This window comes from Pongo pygmaeus, chromosome 17 (genome assembly GCF_028885625.2).
Source record: "Pongo pygmaeus isolate AG05252 chromosome 17, NHGRI_mPonPyg2-v2.0_pri, whole genome shotgun sequence".
NCBI lineage: Eukaryota > Metazoa > Chordata > Mammalia > Primates > Hominidae > Pongo > Pongo pygmaeus.
In genome coordinates this window covers 60,287,379-60,305,177 of record NC_072390.2, presented here as the reverse complement: position 1 = coordinate 60,305,177, position 17,799 = coordinate 60,287,379, and the positions used below count along the sequence as shown (strand labels likewise).

The 17,799-nt window shown below is 46.2% G+C and overlaps 1 protein-coding gene across 1 annotated transcript in view; it reads right to left on the bottom strand.

Annotated features, from left to right (window-relative positions):
• Positions 1–17,799, bottom strand: part of SLC14A2 (solute carrier family 14 member 2) — a 471,903-nt gene that overhangs the window by 39,435 nt on the left and 414,669 nt on the right. Inside the window, exons 5-10 of the mRNA XM_054460802.2 lie at positions 16,800–16,989; positions 11,441–11,569; positions 6,725–6,917; positions 4,058–4,205; positions 2,580–2,714; positions 751–800 (exon numbers count right to left, since the gene is read on the bottom strand). Coding sequence (XP_054316777.2) covers positions 751–800; positions 2,580–2,714; positions 4,058–4,205; positions 6,725–6,917; positions 11,441–11,569; positions 16,800–16,989 — 845 coding nt within the window. The remainder of the gene's footprint in view (positions 1–750; positions 801–2,579; positions 2,715–4,057; positions 4,206–6,724; positions 6,918–11,440; positions 11,570–16,799; positions 16,990–17,799) is intronic.

Genomic DNA, 17,799 nt, shown 5'->3' with positions numbered 1-17,799 from the left:
ACCCTGGGAGAGAAGGATGTGACAGGCGTTGAGGATGGAGATCCTCCCTCCAGTGAAGGCATTGATATTCCTGGATTCGCAATGTCACAGTAGTTAGTCAAAGAATTTGGGGCTGGATGCAGTGGCTCATGCTTGTAATCCCAATACTTTGGGAGGCCAAGGTGGGAGGATCACTTGAGCCCAGACCAGCCTTGGCAACAAAGTGAGACCCCGTCTCTACAAAAAATACAAAAGACAGCTGGGCATGGTGGTGCATGCCTGTAGTCCCAGCTACTTGGGAGGCTGAACTGGGAGGATGGCTTGAGTCCTGGGAGGTTGGAGCTGCAGTGAGCCAAGATTGCACTACTGCACTCCAGCCTGGGCAACAGTGCGAGACCCTGTCTTGCAAAGAAAACAAAAACAAAACAGATAATGTGAGGTACAATCAGAATCTTTCAATGATGGAGCTGAAAATTGGCCTGAGGATGTTCCCCCATGTCCAGTCACACAGCTCCATCTGTCCGTCCGTGTTTTCCACTGCTAGTTACATTGCAATCTTTCAACACACACACACCTCCCTCTCCTAGAGGTACATGTATGCAATTGTCAATCCTCCTCTGGACAACTTTAGATAAACCTTGACAGAGATGTTGTGTGAGCACCAGCTACCATTACCCCCTCAATGTTCCTTTCCCAGACCCCACAACCCCATATGTCCAGAAGCTCTGGGAAGAGCACTTTGGGGTAGCGTTCAGGAGAATCCACACTTACCACTGACATGATGTTGGAGATGGCTGCTTCCACGTATGCACAGAACAGGGCTGTGGAGGAACAAGGATCACCAGAGTAAGCTTCCCAGGGCCTTCCCCCTAAGCCACTGCCATTGCAGACCAGGGAGCCCAGACCAAGAACAGGATCCCCACCCTCTCTCCTGCAGCCTCAGATTCTGCACCATGCCCTGATATCTGGCATGATTGCCTGGCATTTGTTATCTTTGTAGATAGGTGAGGCCCGTCTCCCACCAGACTGTTCATTCTTCGGGCAGAGATTAAAACTTATATTTCCTTTTGTGCCCTTGCTTGCATGAAGCCAGGGGTCAATAAACATCATATGCTAGTCTACGCTGATGGTAGCGAAGAGCTAGTACAGGCTGGATGATTGTCTGTTGTGGGGGAAGAGTGGTCAGACTATACGAGCTCCTGTCAAGGTCCCTTCTATTTTCAAGACTCTGAGCAGCTGTGATGCTGCTTGATGTTCACCAGGTCTCACCAGGGCTGAACCTTACTAGACCCCTGAACCAGTCCCCAGGAGCCAGGCAGCTGGGTTCCGCCATGGGAGCTGGGTCCTGAGGACAGTCAGGAAAGCTCGTCCATGTAGCTGGTGCCTCTGGACAAACTCCTTCTGCCCTGCAGCTTTGCTCTTTCTCCTTCTCTGTCCAGAACACCTCTTCCCTCTCTCTTTGTCAACTCAGATCCTACTAGAAGTGTTGAGATAAACCCTGGCCTCCCCCTGTAGGCTTCCCAGATGATTCCAGCCACTGGAATCTGCCACTTCTCTGAAGGCCGAAGGCAGTTACAGTCTGAAACTCAAAATAACAGGCATTTTTAACTTGACAAATATTAACTGGGCCCACTGTCTCCATGCCCAGCCTCATGTTGGCTGCTGAGGGGATACAAGGGATATGGAAGTCATCCTCAGTCTACACGCATAAGTGGGAAAAAATAAAAGAGAAGCTGTTCCAGATGTTAGTCTTCTGTTTCCTTGACTCTAGTTTTATTTATTAATGTTCTGTCCTGCTTCCAGAGAACAATGCCAGGAGAGGAGAGCTGGTGGCAAGCTGGGGCTGGGATTGACTCTCCCTTTTGCTATTAATAGCTATCTTCTAGGGCAAGTTAATTAGCCCCTCTGAGCCTTATTTCCTCATCTGAAAAATGGGCCAGGCAGGCTATGCCTGGTGGTATTCTTGGGGGGATTAAGTGAGTTTGTATATTTATATAACAGGGTATGGTGCTGGGATACAGGTGTATGAGAAGGACTATGGCTGATTTCCCTTCTGGCAGCATATTCTCTGTTTATGGAAATCGAGCTTCCATAACGTTGTTATGATTTTTAGTGCTCCTGGTACATCACCTCACTGGATCATTCCAACAACCTTTGTGGACGCTGCAGGCTTAGTAATTATTTGTGCAATTACTTCTCTTCTGCTAGGCTGTGGCTTCATGAGGATGTAGTCACCATGGTATCTTCTATGCCTAGACTAGGTCCTGGCACTTGATGGTGCTGTATAAACCGTTGTTGAATGAAGAGTTATAGAGAGCAGGAATGCTGTCATTAGCACACAAGGAAATGCGCATGTGATTTCCTTGTAAACTTTACAACATTGTGTGAGTATAACACCATTTGGTGGTTGTGATCCCATTTGACAGAAAAGGGACCTGAAATCCCCAGCTGTTAAGGGCAGCACTGGCATTAGGATGCAAGCCATTGGCCTTTCTGTCACTGCTGAACAGTATTGATTAGTGGTCCCCATGGGTTTCACATAAACAAGGGGGGAAGGAATAGCCAGAGTAACCTGGTTGTCAGCTTTTCTGAACACCTACCACAGATGAGGGCCAGCAGGTGAGTCTGCCAGGTGAGGGCATAGAACATGCCTCCGATGGCGATGCAGGAGAGGACACAGTTGTAGCTCCAGAGGCCTGTGTAGATGGTCTCGAAGGGCGTGGCCACTGACAGGGCTATGGGACAAGTTGTGGTATTTCTGTCTGATTCTGGGCCACAGAACAAAGACCTCCCTGGGGCTGGTGCCAGGTCTCAGGGTGGCCTCCATTCTGTTGTTCACCCCACATCTCCAAACCTGCCCATCAAAAGAGCCTCTACAAATGGCATCTGGTCTTAGGAGACCTTCAATGAGAAGAGAACAGTGGTTTCCAAACCAGTTATCAAAGCCACAGGCTTCACTTGGAGGTCTGACTACTTCCTCCTGGGTGAGAAGAGGCAAGGAGGTGGGATTCTAGGCCCCTTCTTACTCCTTTGACTGCAGCAACTGCAGTCTTAGCAAGAAAGTTTCCAAAAAGGTTTGAAGATTTACACAAATATTTTTAAAAAGTTGTTTCATGTGCTCTGGAAAAATATCCCTATACACTTATGGATATATGTAGATAGAGGAATGATACAGCAGAAGGAGTAAGATGTGAACAGTGGGTACATCTGGGGAAAGAATTTACAGATGCCTCATATTTTTATTTTTACCATTTTTTGATGAGTTTAAAACTATTTCCAAATAAAAAAATACTTTTTAAAGTTTTGCTTCCAAAAAATCTTTGAAAAATATTGGAAGAAGTCTAAAACAGGTTCCTACTCCCAATGCTCCTACCCCAATCTCTGACTCTGTTGTCAGAAAGAGCAAATACCTATCTAAATATGTATACATACATATACACAGGTAGCAATATTAAAGCACATTTGTTAAATGGCAATCCAATGTTTGAGAACAATTTTCTTTGTGTGAGGCCAACACAAAGAAAGTGCTGGGCCATTTATTTTATCACAGTTGGTCTTGGTTACTGCTCCCACCCCCACCCCTGTGTCCTTCCAGCATCCTCAGCTCCAGGGGCTCAGTTTGCAGGCCAACTTGGTTCTTACCCCCTTGCATCTCTGCACATGTATTTTTTTTTTTTTTTTTTTTTTTTTTTTAAGACAGAGTCTCACTCTATCTCCCAGGCTGGAGTGAAGTGGTACGATCTTGGCTCATTGCAACCTCCACCTCCTGGGTTCAAGCGATTCTCCTGCCTCAGCTCCCCAAGTAGCTGGGATTATGGGTGCTCACCACCACGCCCAGCTAATTTTTGTACTTTTTTTTCTTTTTTAGTAGAGATGGGTTTTCACCCTGAGCTCAGGTCATCTGTCTGCCTCAGCCTCCCAAAGTGCTGGGATTACAGGCGTAAGCCACCGTGCCTGGCTCCCTGAAAGTATTTAAAACTCCAGGGAAGAGAATGTCTGGAAGATTTGCTGTATGTAGGGGAGAAATGACCTTGAGTGAATTATCCTGAGGACCTGAAGAGAGGGAGCTCTGTCCTACCTGCTAGCAGCCCCACGATTGAACCAATGGCTGCATGCAAGCAGATGAGTGGCGAGGAGATGAACAGAGCCACGAGAAACACGCCGCCTGTCCAGGGATTGTCACAGCCGTACACCTGGCCGACCCCAACAGGGATGGCTTGTAACAGCTGCAAAGTTAACAGAATACAGGTCACTGGAGCATGGGACAATAATGCAAAAACCAGACTCAGGGCCAGATTTGAGCCATTCCTTGGGGAGTAATGGAGTGGAACGGGAGGATGACTGCACCCCCCAGCATGTGAGAGAACATGGGAGGCATGAGCTGGAACAAAGAGCTCCTCACTCTACCACCCAGCAGGCATCTGAGCATCCCTTATGCAAAGCCAGGGCCCGCAACATGGGCTGGGCACAGATGCTTCTGAGTAACATACGGCTTCTGCTTTGAGGGGACCAGAATGCACCTCCTCCCTAGAATGCCACTGGGAGTTTCAGGGCTCTCGGGGATTTCCTCTAGACCTTCTGAAATCCATACAAATATTCTAGGAATATTGAAAATATGCTAGGCCATTTTGATGTATGATTTGACTAAAAGTCACCCAGCCTGTTATTGGTCAAGTGCAGGCTAGAGGCTTTGAGCTTGACCCCTAGCTCAGGTCTGGGGTCTTTGTCACCCTTGCTGTCTCTTTGTCAAGCCACTGCTGACATGCCCTCTTTGGTGGCCCCTGCCCATTCACTGCTACCCTGGGGGTTGTGAGCCCTTGGAAAGGAGCAGTAGGCATGTCCCCTGCTCTGGAAGACTGCATAGCATTGTGGAAAGGTAGTATGTGGCACATCTGGAGAATGGCCTGAAGCCCAGACATCCCTGAGCCTGAGAGTAACTTGGTGGTGCTGGAATTGGGGAGGATTTGTTTGGCAGTGCTGACAGATGGCTTTTCTCTGGCCAGGCTAAATTGTCGATATTTTTGGAGTCCTCTGAGGGCAGAAAAAGAAAGGAGGGAGAATGGCAGGGCAGGCAGAGCATTGGCCTGGGAGTAGAGGGCTCCAGCTTCCATCAGGGCTCTGCACAGTTCATTGTGTGACTGTGAGCATGTCACATCCTTATCTGTAACAGGAGGCTGGCTTGGCAGATGATCTTCCAGCTTTAAGACTCTGTAGTTCTTTTCACCATTGCCAGGTCACATGACCTCTGTGAGGACAGGGACCTTTATGCCCAGGTACACCATAGGTACTTAATAAATAGGAATTGATTAGGTCAGTGGTTCCCAAACTTTGCTGTACAGTGGAATTCCCCTGGGAATCTTTAAACAAATACTGATGCCCAGCTCTTCCCTAGACATTCTGATTTAATTGGTATGGGGCATGGCAGGGCCTCAGGTGAGTCTAGTATGCAATGGGAGATTAGTTATAGATGATCTACTGTAGATGTTGCTGTAGATGTTGGGAATAATTTCGTTTCTCCCTTTGGACCAAATTTTGTACTTTTTGACAATTTGATTTAATTCTGGAATAAGTATGATTTCTTCAGGCAGTAGTATTTGAAGAGCCTAGAGGGCTCTTAAGCTTTGCTCACTCTTGTCTCTGAATGAATGGCCTTTTAATAACCAAATGCTGTTTGGACCAGAGTTTATAATCTTGTGAAAGGAATGGTAAGGGAGGGGTGCTCAATCATATTTATTTATAGAAACCCAGAAAACACTTTGTACCAGACCAGGGAACTCAGCTTAAATGTTGGGAATGGGCTGGAAGTCTATTTAATAAATATCCCATGATTGCCAACATCTGAGGAATGCGGGATGCTGAGGGGAGTTCACGTCCACCTTTCCATCTGGGAATGCAGATTTTAAGCCCAAGCGGTCAAGAATGAGAGGAATGAGGGAATGAGTGGCCTTGGAATGGAGCCTGGGTTTAGAATGAAGCTTCCTCCGCTGGGATCCATATTTCAGCCTGGTGAGCTGTGCCCCAGGGCGGCCTTCCCTCCCAGCACGCTGCTCCCAGGCCGCAGCTGACACCCTGGTGTGAAGGGCAGTCAGGTGTGCCATGGAAATTTACTAAGCACCAGGCCTTCTTCACACTCCTCATAATTCTTATGTAGCAACAACAAGGTGATTAAACAAAAAGGAAGGCCTTCCTCTGTTGTTTCAAAGAGAAAGAGGGAAGTGGCCTGGGAGCAGCGTGCTGGGCACCTCTCTAGTCTTGACAATAAAAATGTCTCCAGACATTGCCTAATGTCTCCAAGGGGCAAAATTATCCCTGCCTGAGAACCACTAAGAGAGAGAGTATATAAAAATTAACCCTCTGTCTTCTATGCAAATGCCTTTAAAATCCCGATTTTAAATGTTTATTTTAGTATCTTGCCCCTTTATCTGACTATACATTTTATCTAATATCTTTCACTCGCGTGTTATCTGTTTCCCTGTATAGAATGTAGGCTTCATAAGAGCAGGATGTCATTGTCTTGTATTATCAGTATCTGAAAAAGTGTCCAGGCCATGTTACATGCTCAATAAGTACTTGTTGAAAGGATCTATGGATGTGGCAGCAACCCTTTCTGATACCCTGCTGAGGCCCATCATCTGGTAGAGATGTTTCTAGAGAAGTTGAGAGCATGGATAATCCACAAATTGGCTGGCGAGAAGGCCTGCAGTGGAATATGGGGGTCTCAACTCATCACCACTGGGTAACTTACCAGGGGCATTTCCATCTCTGTCCAGGTGATATTGGGCACCGAAGACACAGGCTCTACCAGTGTTGTGGGGAAGAAGAGGTTGTAGTGGCCTGTGGCTGCAAGGTACAAGGTGACTGCAATGTTGAAGGGCAGTGTGAAGACCGGGAGGTCCCACTTGCTGAAGATGGAATTCAAGGCACTAGAAAGAACTGGGCTGAAGATGGAAGAGACAGAGGGTTAATCCCTGTGACATTCTGAGGTCTACATTGTCTCAGCAGCTCTGGCCACTGTATCATCCACTGCCTCCTCTCCTAGGCACAGCATTCCTGGCCCCCTTGAGACTCCAGTGTTCCAATGATCTGGGATAGGGAATAGAATAAGGTATTCAATTTCAGCTCTTACCTTTTTCTTTTCTTTTCTTTTTTTTGCCAATTTATTGTCATCTGCTTCATAAGCTTACACCTCTGAGAAACAAATTTTAAAAATATAGTAACTTATTTTGAGTAAAACACTTTATAAAATAATGGAAATATTTCCTTGTTTTTTAAACAGAGAAAACTAAACAACATGTAATGTATTGCCTTTGAATCACCAAGGTGTACAATGACTATTGTTCAGGGCTGTGATAACATTTTAGAAGACTGACTTTCTAGGAGGAGGCTGCAATGGCATATGGGTAATTTTCAGGTCTAGTTTCAGCAAAAATACTTAGAGCTACTCTGGAAACTGCCAGGGGAAAATAGAACCTTCAGTTGTTTGCACCCTCTGTCTTCTTCACCTTTTCCTTGGAAGGAGAATGGGTGTTGGAGACAGATGAAGCTTAGTGCAAATCCTAACTCACTCCTATGCGTACAGGCTGAAGGAACAATGTTAGGTAATTAATCTCCCTTAGCTTCAGTTTCCTCTGAAAGGCACCAGCCACCCTAGACACCGAATACCCCACATCACCCACACTCAGTGACCTGCTGGGCAAAACCTGAAGTTGCATGATGTGTTTAAATGGTCTGCTTTTAATGAATGACCGTGAATTTCAAAAAGGCATTTAAGACTTCCTGAAAACCCTCCTACACATCCCTCACCAATTAACTCTCCAACTTGCTGAGACAAGTATTTCACATTTTCACCTTTCTCCTCAAATCTTTACTGTCTGCTTCCCTTTAGCCTCAGCCAACCACCTGGCTTTACTTCATTAAGAAAATAGAAGTGACAAGATGAGAAAGGCTTGTTTTCCCAGCCATAAAATCCACACCCCGTCTGCTTTCTTCCCACATAATCTGCCTCTCTGTCTTTTTCACATAATGGAAGCATCCCTGCTCCTTCATCAGGCCAATTCTTTTCTCTGTTCTTTGGATCTAATCTGCCTCAGGGACTTCATTCCTATAATTTTCTCCTTTCTCTCCTGCAGCTTCAATCTCTTCTTTTTCTTTGGATCATTCTCATCAGGATATAACATGCTCTAGTATCTTCTACCTTTAAACATCTTCCCCCTTTAACCTGATGGCCACTCCAGCTGTGGCTCCGTTTCTCTGCTCCCCTTCAGGGCAGGATCCTTCGAAATGGTTGGCTTTCTGTGCTATCCCCAATCTTTCTCCTCCTAGTCTTTCCCAAACCCACTTCAATCAGGTGTGTGCCCTCATTACACCATGGAAATGGCTCTTGTCCATTTCACCAATGGCATCTATCTTGCTAAGTCCATGGTCATTCCCTATTGCTTTGATTTGACAGTTGGACCTGCCCACCATCTTGAAATACTTTCTGTCTGGGCTACCATGACACTGGATTTTCTTAGTTTTCTTCTTGCCTGTTCCTTCTTAGTTTCTTTTGATGGTTTTTCCCCTCTCTTGCCAGACTTCTAAATGTTGGAAGAGCCTATGACTCTGTCTTGAATCTTTTCTCTCTCTTTTAAAAAATCTTCTCTGTTGGGTGATAGCCTTTAGTACCATGGATGAAAGCTTGTGTGTGCTTCTGCCCCCCAAATCTTGATCGTATCACTATGTTCCAGATTTGTACATCCAGTTGCCTTTACAACATCTCTACTTGGAAGTCTATAGTATAATGTGTCCAAATAGAATTCTTGATTTGTATCCTGTCTCCTGCCACCAACCAGTTCTTCTCTTGGTCTTTTGTATCAACCTAGGTACTTAGGCAAATTAAAGGAGTGTATTCAATTTTCTTTTTCTTTCCTCTCCTTGGTATTCCACAACCTCCCAACAAGTTATGTTGCCTCTATCTTCCTTAAAATATACCCCAGACCCACTCACTTCTTACCATGTTCATGGGTATCACTCTAATCTAAACACTGTCATCTCTGTGGGGTTTTGTAGCAGACAATTGTGGATTACTGTAGCAGATGCTTCCAGCATCCACTCTTACTCCAGTTAAAATCCGTCTCCATCCTGCAAACAGAGTGATTTGTTTAGATTTAAACCATATCCCATCACATCTCTGCCTAAAACTCTCTAACTGCTTTCTATCACAGCTGATATAGAAATCAAAAGGCTTACTGGGTCTACAGGGTGTCCCTGGTGTGACTCTCATCGAGTCCCTGCCTTCCCCTCCTGCCACTCCTCCATCCTTCACTGGGCTTCTGCCACACCGGTCTTGTCTCTCTTCCTAGAATACATCACACTTCCCCAGTTGGGGGCTGCTTCTGCCTGCAACATCCTTCGCCCACATCTTCAGATGACAGATGCCTTCTTATCATTTAGGCGACAGCTCAAATGTCCCCTCTGCAAAGTTGTCTTCCCTGATCATACATGTCTGGAATCATTTGCTGTCCCATTTAGCCTCTCTTGCTTTCCTCAAAGCACTTATCATATATTGAAATGATCCCTTCTATTAACTAGTTTATGAGTTTATTTCTGTCTTGGCCAAGAAGAATGTTAGCCCCAAGGGAATAGAGACTTTTCGTTGTTTACAAATATTCCCAGCATCTAGGATCGACCTTTCACTCAACAAATAGTTCAGGCATTCACTCAACAGATATTTGTTTATTGAGTGAATCTGGAAAATGGCACTATGAATACCTACCCTATGACTTGAATTTCAAGGTCCCCATAAATGGATTGATGAATGCACAGGAGTAGTAGCACAGAGCCCCGGGTGGGGTGCTCAGTGTTTTTTGTCCTTTAAATTGGGAAGTGGGATGGGGGGCACTGAAGTCTAATTGCCAGCCAGTGCAATGTGGCTGAGGAGCTGTTGAGGGGCTTAATCTATGTAGTTTTAAACCAAATGTATTGCAAATGAGGGCAAGTTCTCCTTTTCACAGGCGGGAACATAGGGGTCATTAAGAAAATCCCCATAGAAATGACTGTCTTGGCTTTTTGTCCCAATGGATTAAGAAAGAAACCCTAAGAAGAAAACTAAATTGCCCAGAATGCTTAATGTAGTAATTTATTTGCAAGCACTACTAAAAAGTAATAAAACAGTACTTAAGCTAAATTAAACTAACTGGTTTTAGTAACTGCAGACTTTGAAACCAAAGAAAGACATTTACTTCTTAGAGATGTTAAAAGTAAATCATCCTGTCTGATTTATTGCTGACGATAGGAATAAATCACACTGTTTGAGGGAAGTTGAGAACAGGGTGGTATACACATGTGAAGTCAGGGTCTGGGGGACAAAGGTTCACCATGACAGTGAGACCCCAAGATGCTTGACAGACCTGCTGTAAATTTACATGAACTAAGGATCATGTGTGTGAATGGCCCAGCACACCCTTCACTAGGTGAATATTTGTTCCTAACTCCCTTTCATGGTGAGCTTCTTATTTCATGTAGAATATGAGGTGATTGCCTAGCAAGATCTCAACTGATACTTCCAGTTCAAAGATTCTACGCTTTACATATAAATATTCTGTTCCAAGAAAGCTCTCTGCTTCTAACACAAGCAGGTTTTCAGCTTTTAGGTCTTGGTTAGGCCACATAATAGATGATTCCCATGCAACCTGGGTTTAATAGTGCAGATTGGATTTGGAATGCCAGCATCAAAAACTTCCACAAAGTACAACTTGGGGCAAGTGACTTAATCTCTGCATGCCTTGGTCTTCCCTTCTGTAAACTGATGGTAAATGTAGCCATACTTAGCACTGCATAAGCCCTGCTTAGCACTGTGTCAAGCACATAGGAATAACTTAGGAAATGCTGACTTTTATTACTAAGAATGTCGTTCAGGAAGATTACCATTGCAATAAAAAAAAAGTTGTCTTTTGTTGATTTAAAGAATCCCCCTGGCCAGGCATGGTGGCTCATGCCTGTAATCCCAGCACTTTGGGAGGCTGAGGCGGGTGGATCACGAGGTCAGGAGATTGAGACCATCCTGGCTGCTAACATGGTGAAACCCTGTCTCTACTAAAACTACAAAAAATTAGCCGGGCGTGGTGGCGGGTGCCTGTAGTCCCAGCTACTTGGGAGGCTGAGGCAGGAGAATGGTGTGAACCCGGGAGGTGGAGCTTGCAGTGAGCCGAGATTGCGCCACTGCACTCCAGCCTGGACGACAGAGTGAGACTCTGTGTCAAACAAGCAAACAAACGAACAAAATAATCCTCCTTATCCCATATCTCCAAATGACCCCGTTGTGTTACAAGAGAACTCATGGGCTTTCATGGTGTCAGACAAGCTAACTTGGCTATGAAGGGGCTGGGTCCCACATGTGTATGTCCTGTCTCTGGCCAGTGTCTTAACACAAGTGTCTTGGGGGCCCCATGGAGCTGTGAGCAGAAAAAATGAGGTGCCTCACCAGGCCATGGCTGTGAAGGTTACAGGAAACAGAAGCCACCAGTAGTAGTCTAACTTCTCCGAGAACACGGCCATCAGCAGTCCCACCAGCATCCCGTTGTACCCATGGAGTCCTGAGGCAATGGCAGACCTGGCGGTGAAACAGACTGATTTTGCATTTGAAGTTGGTGGTGTTACTGGGCCCCTCCCTCCTGGTGCTCTGAGGATATGCTTAATTTAGATGATTCCTTTAATAATAATGCTTAGAAAAAAGTTTGCTCAATGAATATTCGGCAGTCACATAGCTGCCAGCACCTTTCCTGATAACACACACACACACACACACACACACACACACACACACACACACACACACACTTGTCTTGCTGATCAACAATTAAAATTATGCACTTTGTCTGTAGTTAAGCTCTTCTTTGCTTATCAGGGGAGAATTAGACTGCTAAATATAGAGGGAAATATAGTAGAAACCTGAGGTGTGACATAAGGAAGTTGTGTGTGGGAGTGAGGGAGATAGAAGAGAGGGAAGGAGAAAGAGTGTTATGATTACATTGTGTAAAATTCTCTGTAGTTGGCCAGGCTCAGTGGCTCATGCCTGTAATCCCTGCACTTTGGGAGTCCAAGGTGGGAGAATGACTTGCGCCCAGGAGTTCAACCAGCCTGGGCAACATGGTGAAACTCCATCTCTGCTAAAATACAAAAATTAGCCAGGCGTGGTAGTGCATGCCTGTAGTCCCAGCTACTTGGGAGGCTAAGGTGGGAGGATCACATGAGTCCAGGAGTTTGAGGCTGCAGTGAGCCAAGATCTCACCATTGCACTCCAGTCCAGCCTGGGTGACAAAGCAAGACACTGTCTCAAAAAAAAAAATATATATATATATTATCTGTAGCTGGAATCTGGGTACTTTCTCTCTCTGCATGTCTGCAACAGAGTGAATAAGCTGGTTTAGCTCTGGGTTCCCAGGTGCCCCTTTGTGAGGAGCAGCCCAGAAGTGTGGTAGTATCCAAGCATGAGTCTAGCCCCTCCTTCTTTTTCAGAGGAGAAGCTGGTGTGTGCACCTACAGTTCTCCTCCTGATCCTAATAAACACTGTCCTTGACCTTTCTAATTGCTCTGCCGGGTGAGGGGCATAGGCTGTGGGTGAGAGAGGGGCGTAGGCAGCTTGCGCTGCAAGGCCCCTGCCAAGGAATGACCTGTGTGTGCTTGTGGTCAGTCCCTCTGCACCTGCCTTAATTCTGTGGGGGCTGAAGTGTGTCTGTGTGTCCGTTGCTGTGGCCCAGTAACCCAGCAATGTCAAAAGTATCTGTGCATGGAGGGTGCTCAGCTAGTATTTGTTGAATGAACATGTGGGCATGCTAAACCTTACCATGTGTTGGCTGTTCTTGCATGGCAGAAGTTTCTGGAAGCTTAGGGCTCCCTGAGATGCAGGAAGGGAATTCTGGCTAGACGAGGGCTCCAACCCAGCAGGGGCTGTGGCTTAGGTCTGGAAGGGGGAGGACTTTTCACCTCTGTAGTGACCAGGAGGTCTAGTGACCTAGATAAGAGGAGAGCAGGAGGATGGGAAAGGGGCAGGAGAGAGCATATCTAGACAGTTTCCTGCAAGAAAGCTGTAGCACAAGGCATATGTGTGGACACTTGTACTGGACACAGGACAAGCTGTGTGGTCAGCTGCTCTTGAGGCCAGGAAGATATGGGGGCAGCTGGAGACAGGCAGTGGGTGGGATGGAGGGAGGTGTCAGAGAAGACCACTGGGGAGCACTTCAGGAGCAGAAATCCATGTTTTGGGAAAATCATTATTTTTAGTGTGTTTGCATTTTCTCTACATTTTCCCATTTGTGTTTGGTGATATAAATTAGTGCTTTTATTGTTTTAATACCAATAGCTGTCCCACCCTGCGGAGAGTGTCCCTCCAGAACTCTTGTTTTTACTAAAACTTTGGTGGTTTCTGGATTTCCCTCCCTGACTATAAAATATACAAAATTGGGTTCAACTCCAGTGCCAAAAAGGTCTCCATTAAGACCACATTCCATCAGGACACTGCAGCGTTGGTGTTGTTGACCTTCAGTCACCATCTGTAAAGTATAGTCTTAGGCTAGTAGGGAATTGGGGGTGGGGACAGTGGGGGTGATTAAAGGGTAGTGGGGGTGGTGGAGGTCTTGCTTAGAATATGCAACTGTGTCAGTGGTTCATTGTGTACAGCAGTGAGCTCGTGGCTCTTTAGAAGATACGTGTATGGATGTTGTGTGCAGTGGCTAGAGCTTTGAGCCCATGATGTAGAACAAGACACTGACCTGTCAGCAACAAAGCCTAGATCTTTCCTAGGCACTGTGGGTGTATATGGCACATTGGAAACCATCTTCTTCTCCTGAACATGCTTAGAATATATCCAGAGAAAGAAGAATCAAAAAAAATTACAGAACAATTTAATCTAGTACTGGGATGTGTTCTGTGGTTGTTCAGAGAGAAAGAAAAGTTCAGAGAGCATAGAGGGAATCAGGAGTGGCTCCCTGGGGGAGGAAGGATTCCAGAAAACGGTAGAATTAGATAGACAGAGGTACAGCTGGTGTCAGGGATCACAGAAGCAAAAGTACTTAACTAGGGACAAGTGTGATGTTGATTGAGCACTAGGTACTGTAGGACCCATCAAATGACACTTGGGGAGCCAAGCTGAGGGGCTGGGTTTTTATCTGATGCATATTTGTCTTAAATTCTTAATCAGGGTGTTTGTGAGGATTAGGCATGCCTGGTGTGCATCCCCCCATGTAAAACTGAAGTCTGTGAAGTGACTTTCTGAATGGCTTGGCATGTTTACCAGTAGATTAACGGTGGGGAAGATAATCAAAGAATCAGAGTGTCAGCGCAGGGAGGGTCTTGGGCTCATCTCAGCTGGACAGTAGATTATACAGATGAGGATAATGGGGCTGGAGGGGGAAGTGCTTGCCTGAGTCACACAACTAAGAAGGCAGTGGGCTGGACAGAGTTCAACCCAGGTAAATTTCAGCACACAGTGATGAAGCAGTGAGGCATGGGCTGATCTGCCAGGGGCTCAGTTCTGTGCCAGCTGCCCATGGTTGATAGGTACATGGGAACAAGGAATAGGAGGCCCACTAACTGAAGCAGACACAAGATCCTGGCTGGAGCCCATTTTAAATCTCACCCACCAGATCTGCACTCAGAAGAATTCAGCCTCTCATCCCTCTGATTTTGAATGGTCTCCTATCAAGCTAGAATCCGAATGGTCCTCCAAGGCCACCCTAGAGGTGCATGAGCAACTTCTCACCAGGGCCAGGCTGACTCACACATTTCCCTTGGTGGAATGAGAAATGTCAGCTGGGCCTGACATTGGTTACAACACTTCCAGCTCTGATTACTTTGGGTTCACCAATGGGCCTCTAACTATGTTGTCCTCACAGGTGCCATGATGGGGACAGCATGAGCTTGAGCCCAGAAGATACAGGTCATGCCTCCAAGCCTAAGTCCTGCCACCCACTGGCTGTGGCACCTTTGGTAGGTAGCTCTCCCCTTCCAGTCTCCTTTCCCTCACTTGCAAGATGTGGACTCTGTTGCCTTCACTGTGCCTTGTGTAGTGGTGGTAAGAGCCACAGTTAACAAGATATGACAGTGCTTCTTAGTTTTCTTTTTTTGACAGAAACCCACTGTAAGAAATGCATTTTATATTATGACTTAGCTTTCACTTTCTTTCTTTCTCTCTCTCCCACACACACATCCCCAACATAAATGAAACAAAAATTCCACCAAATAATATTTACCATTACCATATATAGATAACTCTCATCAGTTTTATTTTATGCTTTTAACTTTAAAAAATGCTGCTGACAATTAATTCATGATCTGGAAATGGGTTGGTGATCCCCAAATTGAAAAACACTAAGATAGGGGATAATCCAGTGTTTCCCAAACTTCTCTGACCATCAGAAGCATCTAGGAGGACCTTGTTAAAAGTACCCACTCCCAGATCCACTGAATTTTCATAGCTATGAGAGGAAGGGGGAGGAGTGGGCTGAAATGAGTTATTTATTTATTTATTTATTTATTTATTTGAGACAGAGTCTCGCTCTGTCGCCAGTCTGGAGTGTAGTGGCACGATCTCGGCTAACTGCAACCTCTGCCTCCCGGGTTCAAACAATTCTCCTGCCTCAGCCTCCCAAGTAGCTGGGACTACAGGCAAGCGCCACCACACCCAGCTAATTTTTGTACTTTTAGTAGAGACGGGGGTTTCACCATATTGGCCAGAATGGTCTCGATCTCTTGACTTCGTGATCCACTCGCCTCGGCCTCCTGAAGTACTGAGATTACAGGCATGAACCACCATGCCCGGCCTGAAACTATTTCTTAACAACCACCTTAAGTGATTCTGACCATCAGGAAAGTTTGGGAACCACTGGAAAAATATATGGCAAAGTCTGAGGAAGTGGTCAAGTTCTACAAAATGCAAGTTGTTATTATTCTTTTATTTTTTCTTTTTCTTTTCTTTTCTTTTTTTGTTTTTGAGAAAGTCTTGCTCTGTCACCCTGGCTGGAGTGCAGTGGCATGATCTTGGCTCCCTGCAACCTCCACGTCCCAAGTTTAAGAGATCCTCAGCCTTCCGAGTAGCTGGGATTACAGGCATGCACCACCACACACAGCTAATTTTTGTATTTGTAGTAGAGATGGGGTTTCACCATGTTGGCCAGACTGGCCTCAAACTCCTGGCCTCAAGTGATCTGCCTGTCTTAAGCCTCCCAAAGTGCTAAGATTATAGGCATGAGCCACCGTGCCTGGCCCTTGTTATTGTTACTTGACTTTGCACCAGCCAGTGCGAGGCCAACTTCTCCTTCCACATCTGTATCTATGCCTCCTGCCAGCCCTGTTTGCTCCCCTTCCTCAGTGCCCCTTCCCACACTGTCCTCCTCTCTCTTCTCGCCTTCTCTCCGATCCCCCATATCCAACCTTTATAGCTCAGAGGTAGCCTCTCTAATCTTCCCAACACTTGGTAATGTCTGTCTTCTCTGAACTCAATTATATACTGTCCTGTATTATTCTGAGACATTCATTGCCTGTGAATCTTGTCTCCTTCACCTAGATGGTAGGCTCTGTGAGGGAAGAACAGCTTAGCTGTTCCTCTGCACCTCCCTCTGAGGCAGTGTTTGCAGAAGTCTCCACAGTCAAATGAATGTTGACACTGTCACATGCTGTGAGCAGGAGCAGTGTAATTCTGCAAGGACCGTCAGTGACCTGCTTAAAGTTGTTACTCAGGAGACTTTGGCTGGCTGGGAGGGTAAGGTTGGCTGATTACTCAAGTAAACACCTCTCTACTTTCTGTTCCACACATCTTGCTAAAATCCCTATAGAGAGGGACCCACCTGTCTTGGCCCAAGGCGAGAGCTGTTAAGGTCGAGACCACTGTCCCCAGGACCCCAGTGATTGTCCACCAGGGATTCTGGATCAGTAGCCCTATGAAGATGATGAGGCCGCTGAGAGGATTGTTGACGAACATCACCTGAGCGGTCCCTCTCAGGACCCAGTCTATGAACTGGAGGGCAAGGTGCTTGTCTGAAAGAGACAGAGAGCGAGCCATCAGCAGGTCGAGCTTGGGCTGCTCCGCTGAACTGCTGGTTGGCATGGCAACCAAGGCAAACAGGAATGTGCAAGCCAGGACCCTTCCCATTCAGCCAGGCCAGGGGTCGGGGTGGAGGGGTGGGGGTAGAGGGGAGGCTGGTGTCCAGCCCAAATCTCTCAGTGGACCAGCAATCATTCTGCAGTGGGTGGTAGTTTTTGCCATATAGACAGAGGCACCGTGCTGAGATCAATTTAACGCTGTTCCAGCCATTGGCTTGGTTGGAAAAGAAGCCCCGGGAGCATTCCAAGGGAAATTTATTGGTCCAAAAGAAAGGGTGGGGAAGGTGGGGGCGGGGTGGGGGGCAGGAAATTCTTTTTTCTGTAGTGCTGGATGACTCAGTTAAGGGCTGGTAACTGAGCAGCAAAGAAAGTAGCCTGAAGAAAAGACACTGGGGAAGAAATTGTTGTAGCCCAGCTGTGAAAATCAGTACTGAGTCAGGGCTTGGAGGAGGCCAGGTATCAGAGAAGGGCATACATTCTGCCTTGTTTGCTGGTTTGGTTTCCACGACAACTTGTGCAGGTGTCGGGGCTAGTGGGAGCGGAAGGGTGTGGCATTCCTTTCAGTGTTTAGTTGGAGAAGAAGTTAAAAGGAAAGAATCCTGAAGCTTTGGGAAGGATGATACCAATATTTTCTTGGCACATAGCAGGCACATAATAAATGGCTGTGCAACGAGTGAATCGAGTGAAGGAATGATCATTCAGCTAGCTTGGGAAATGGCTTATATATTGCTAATATGGTTGTCC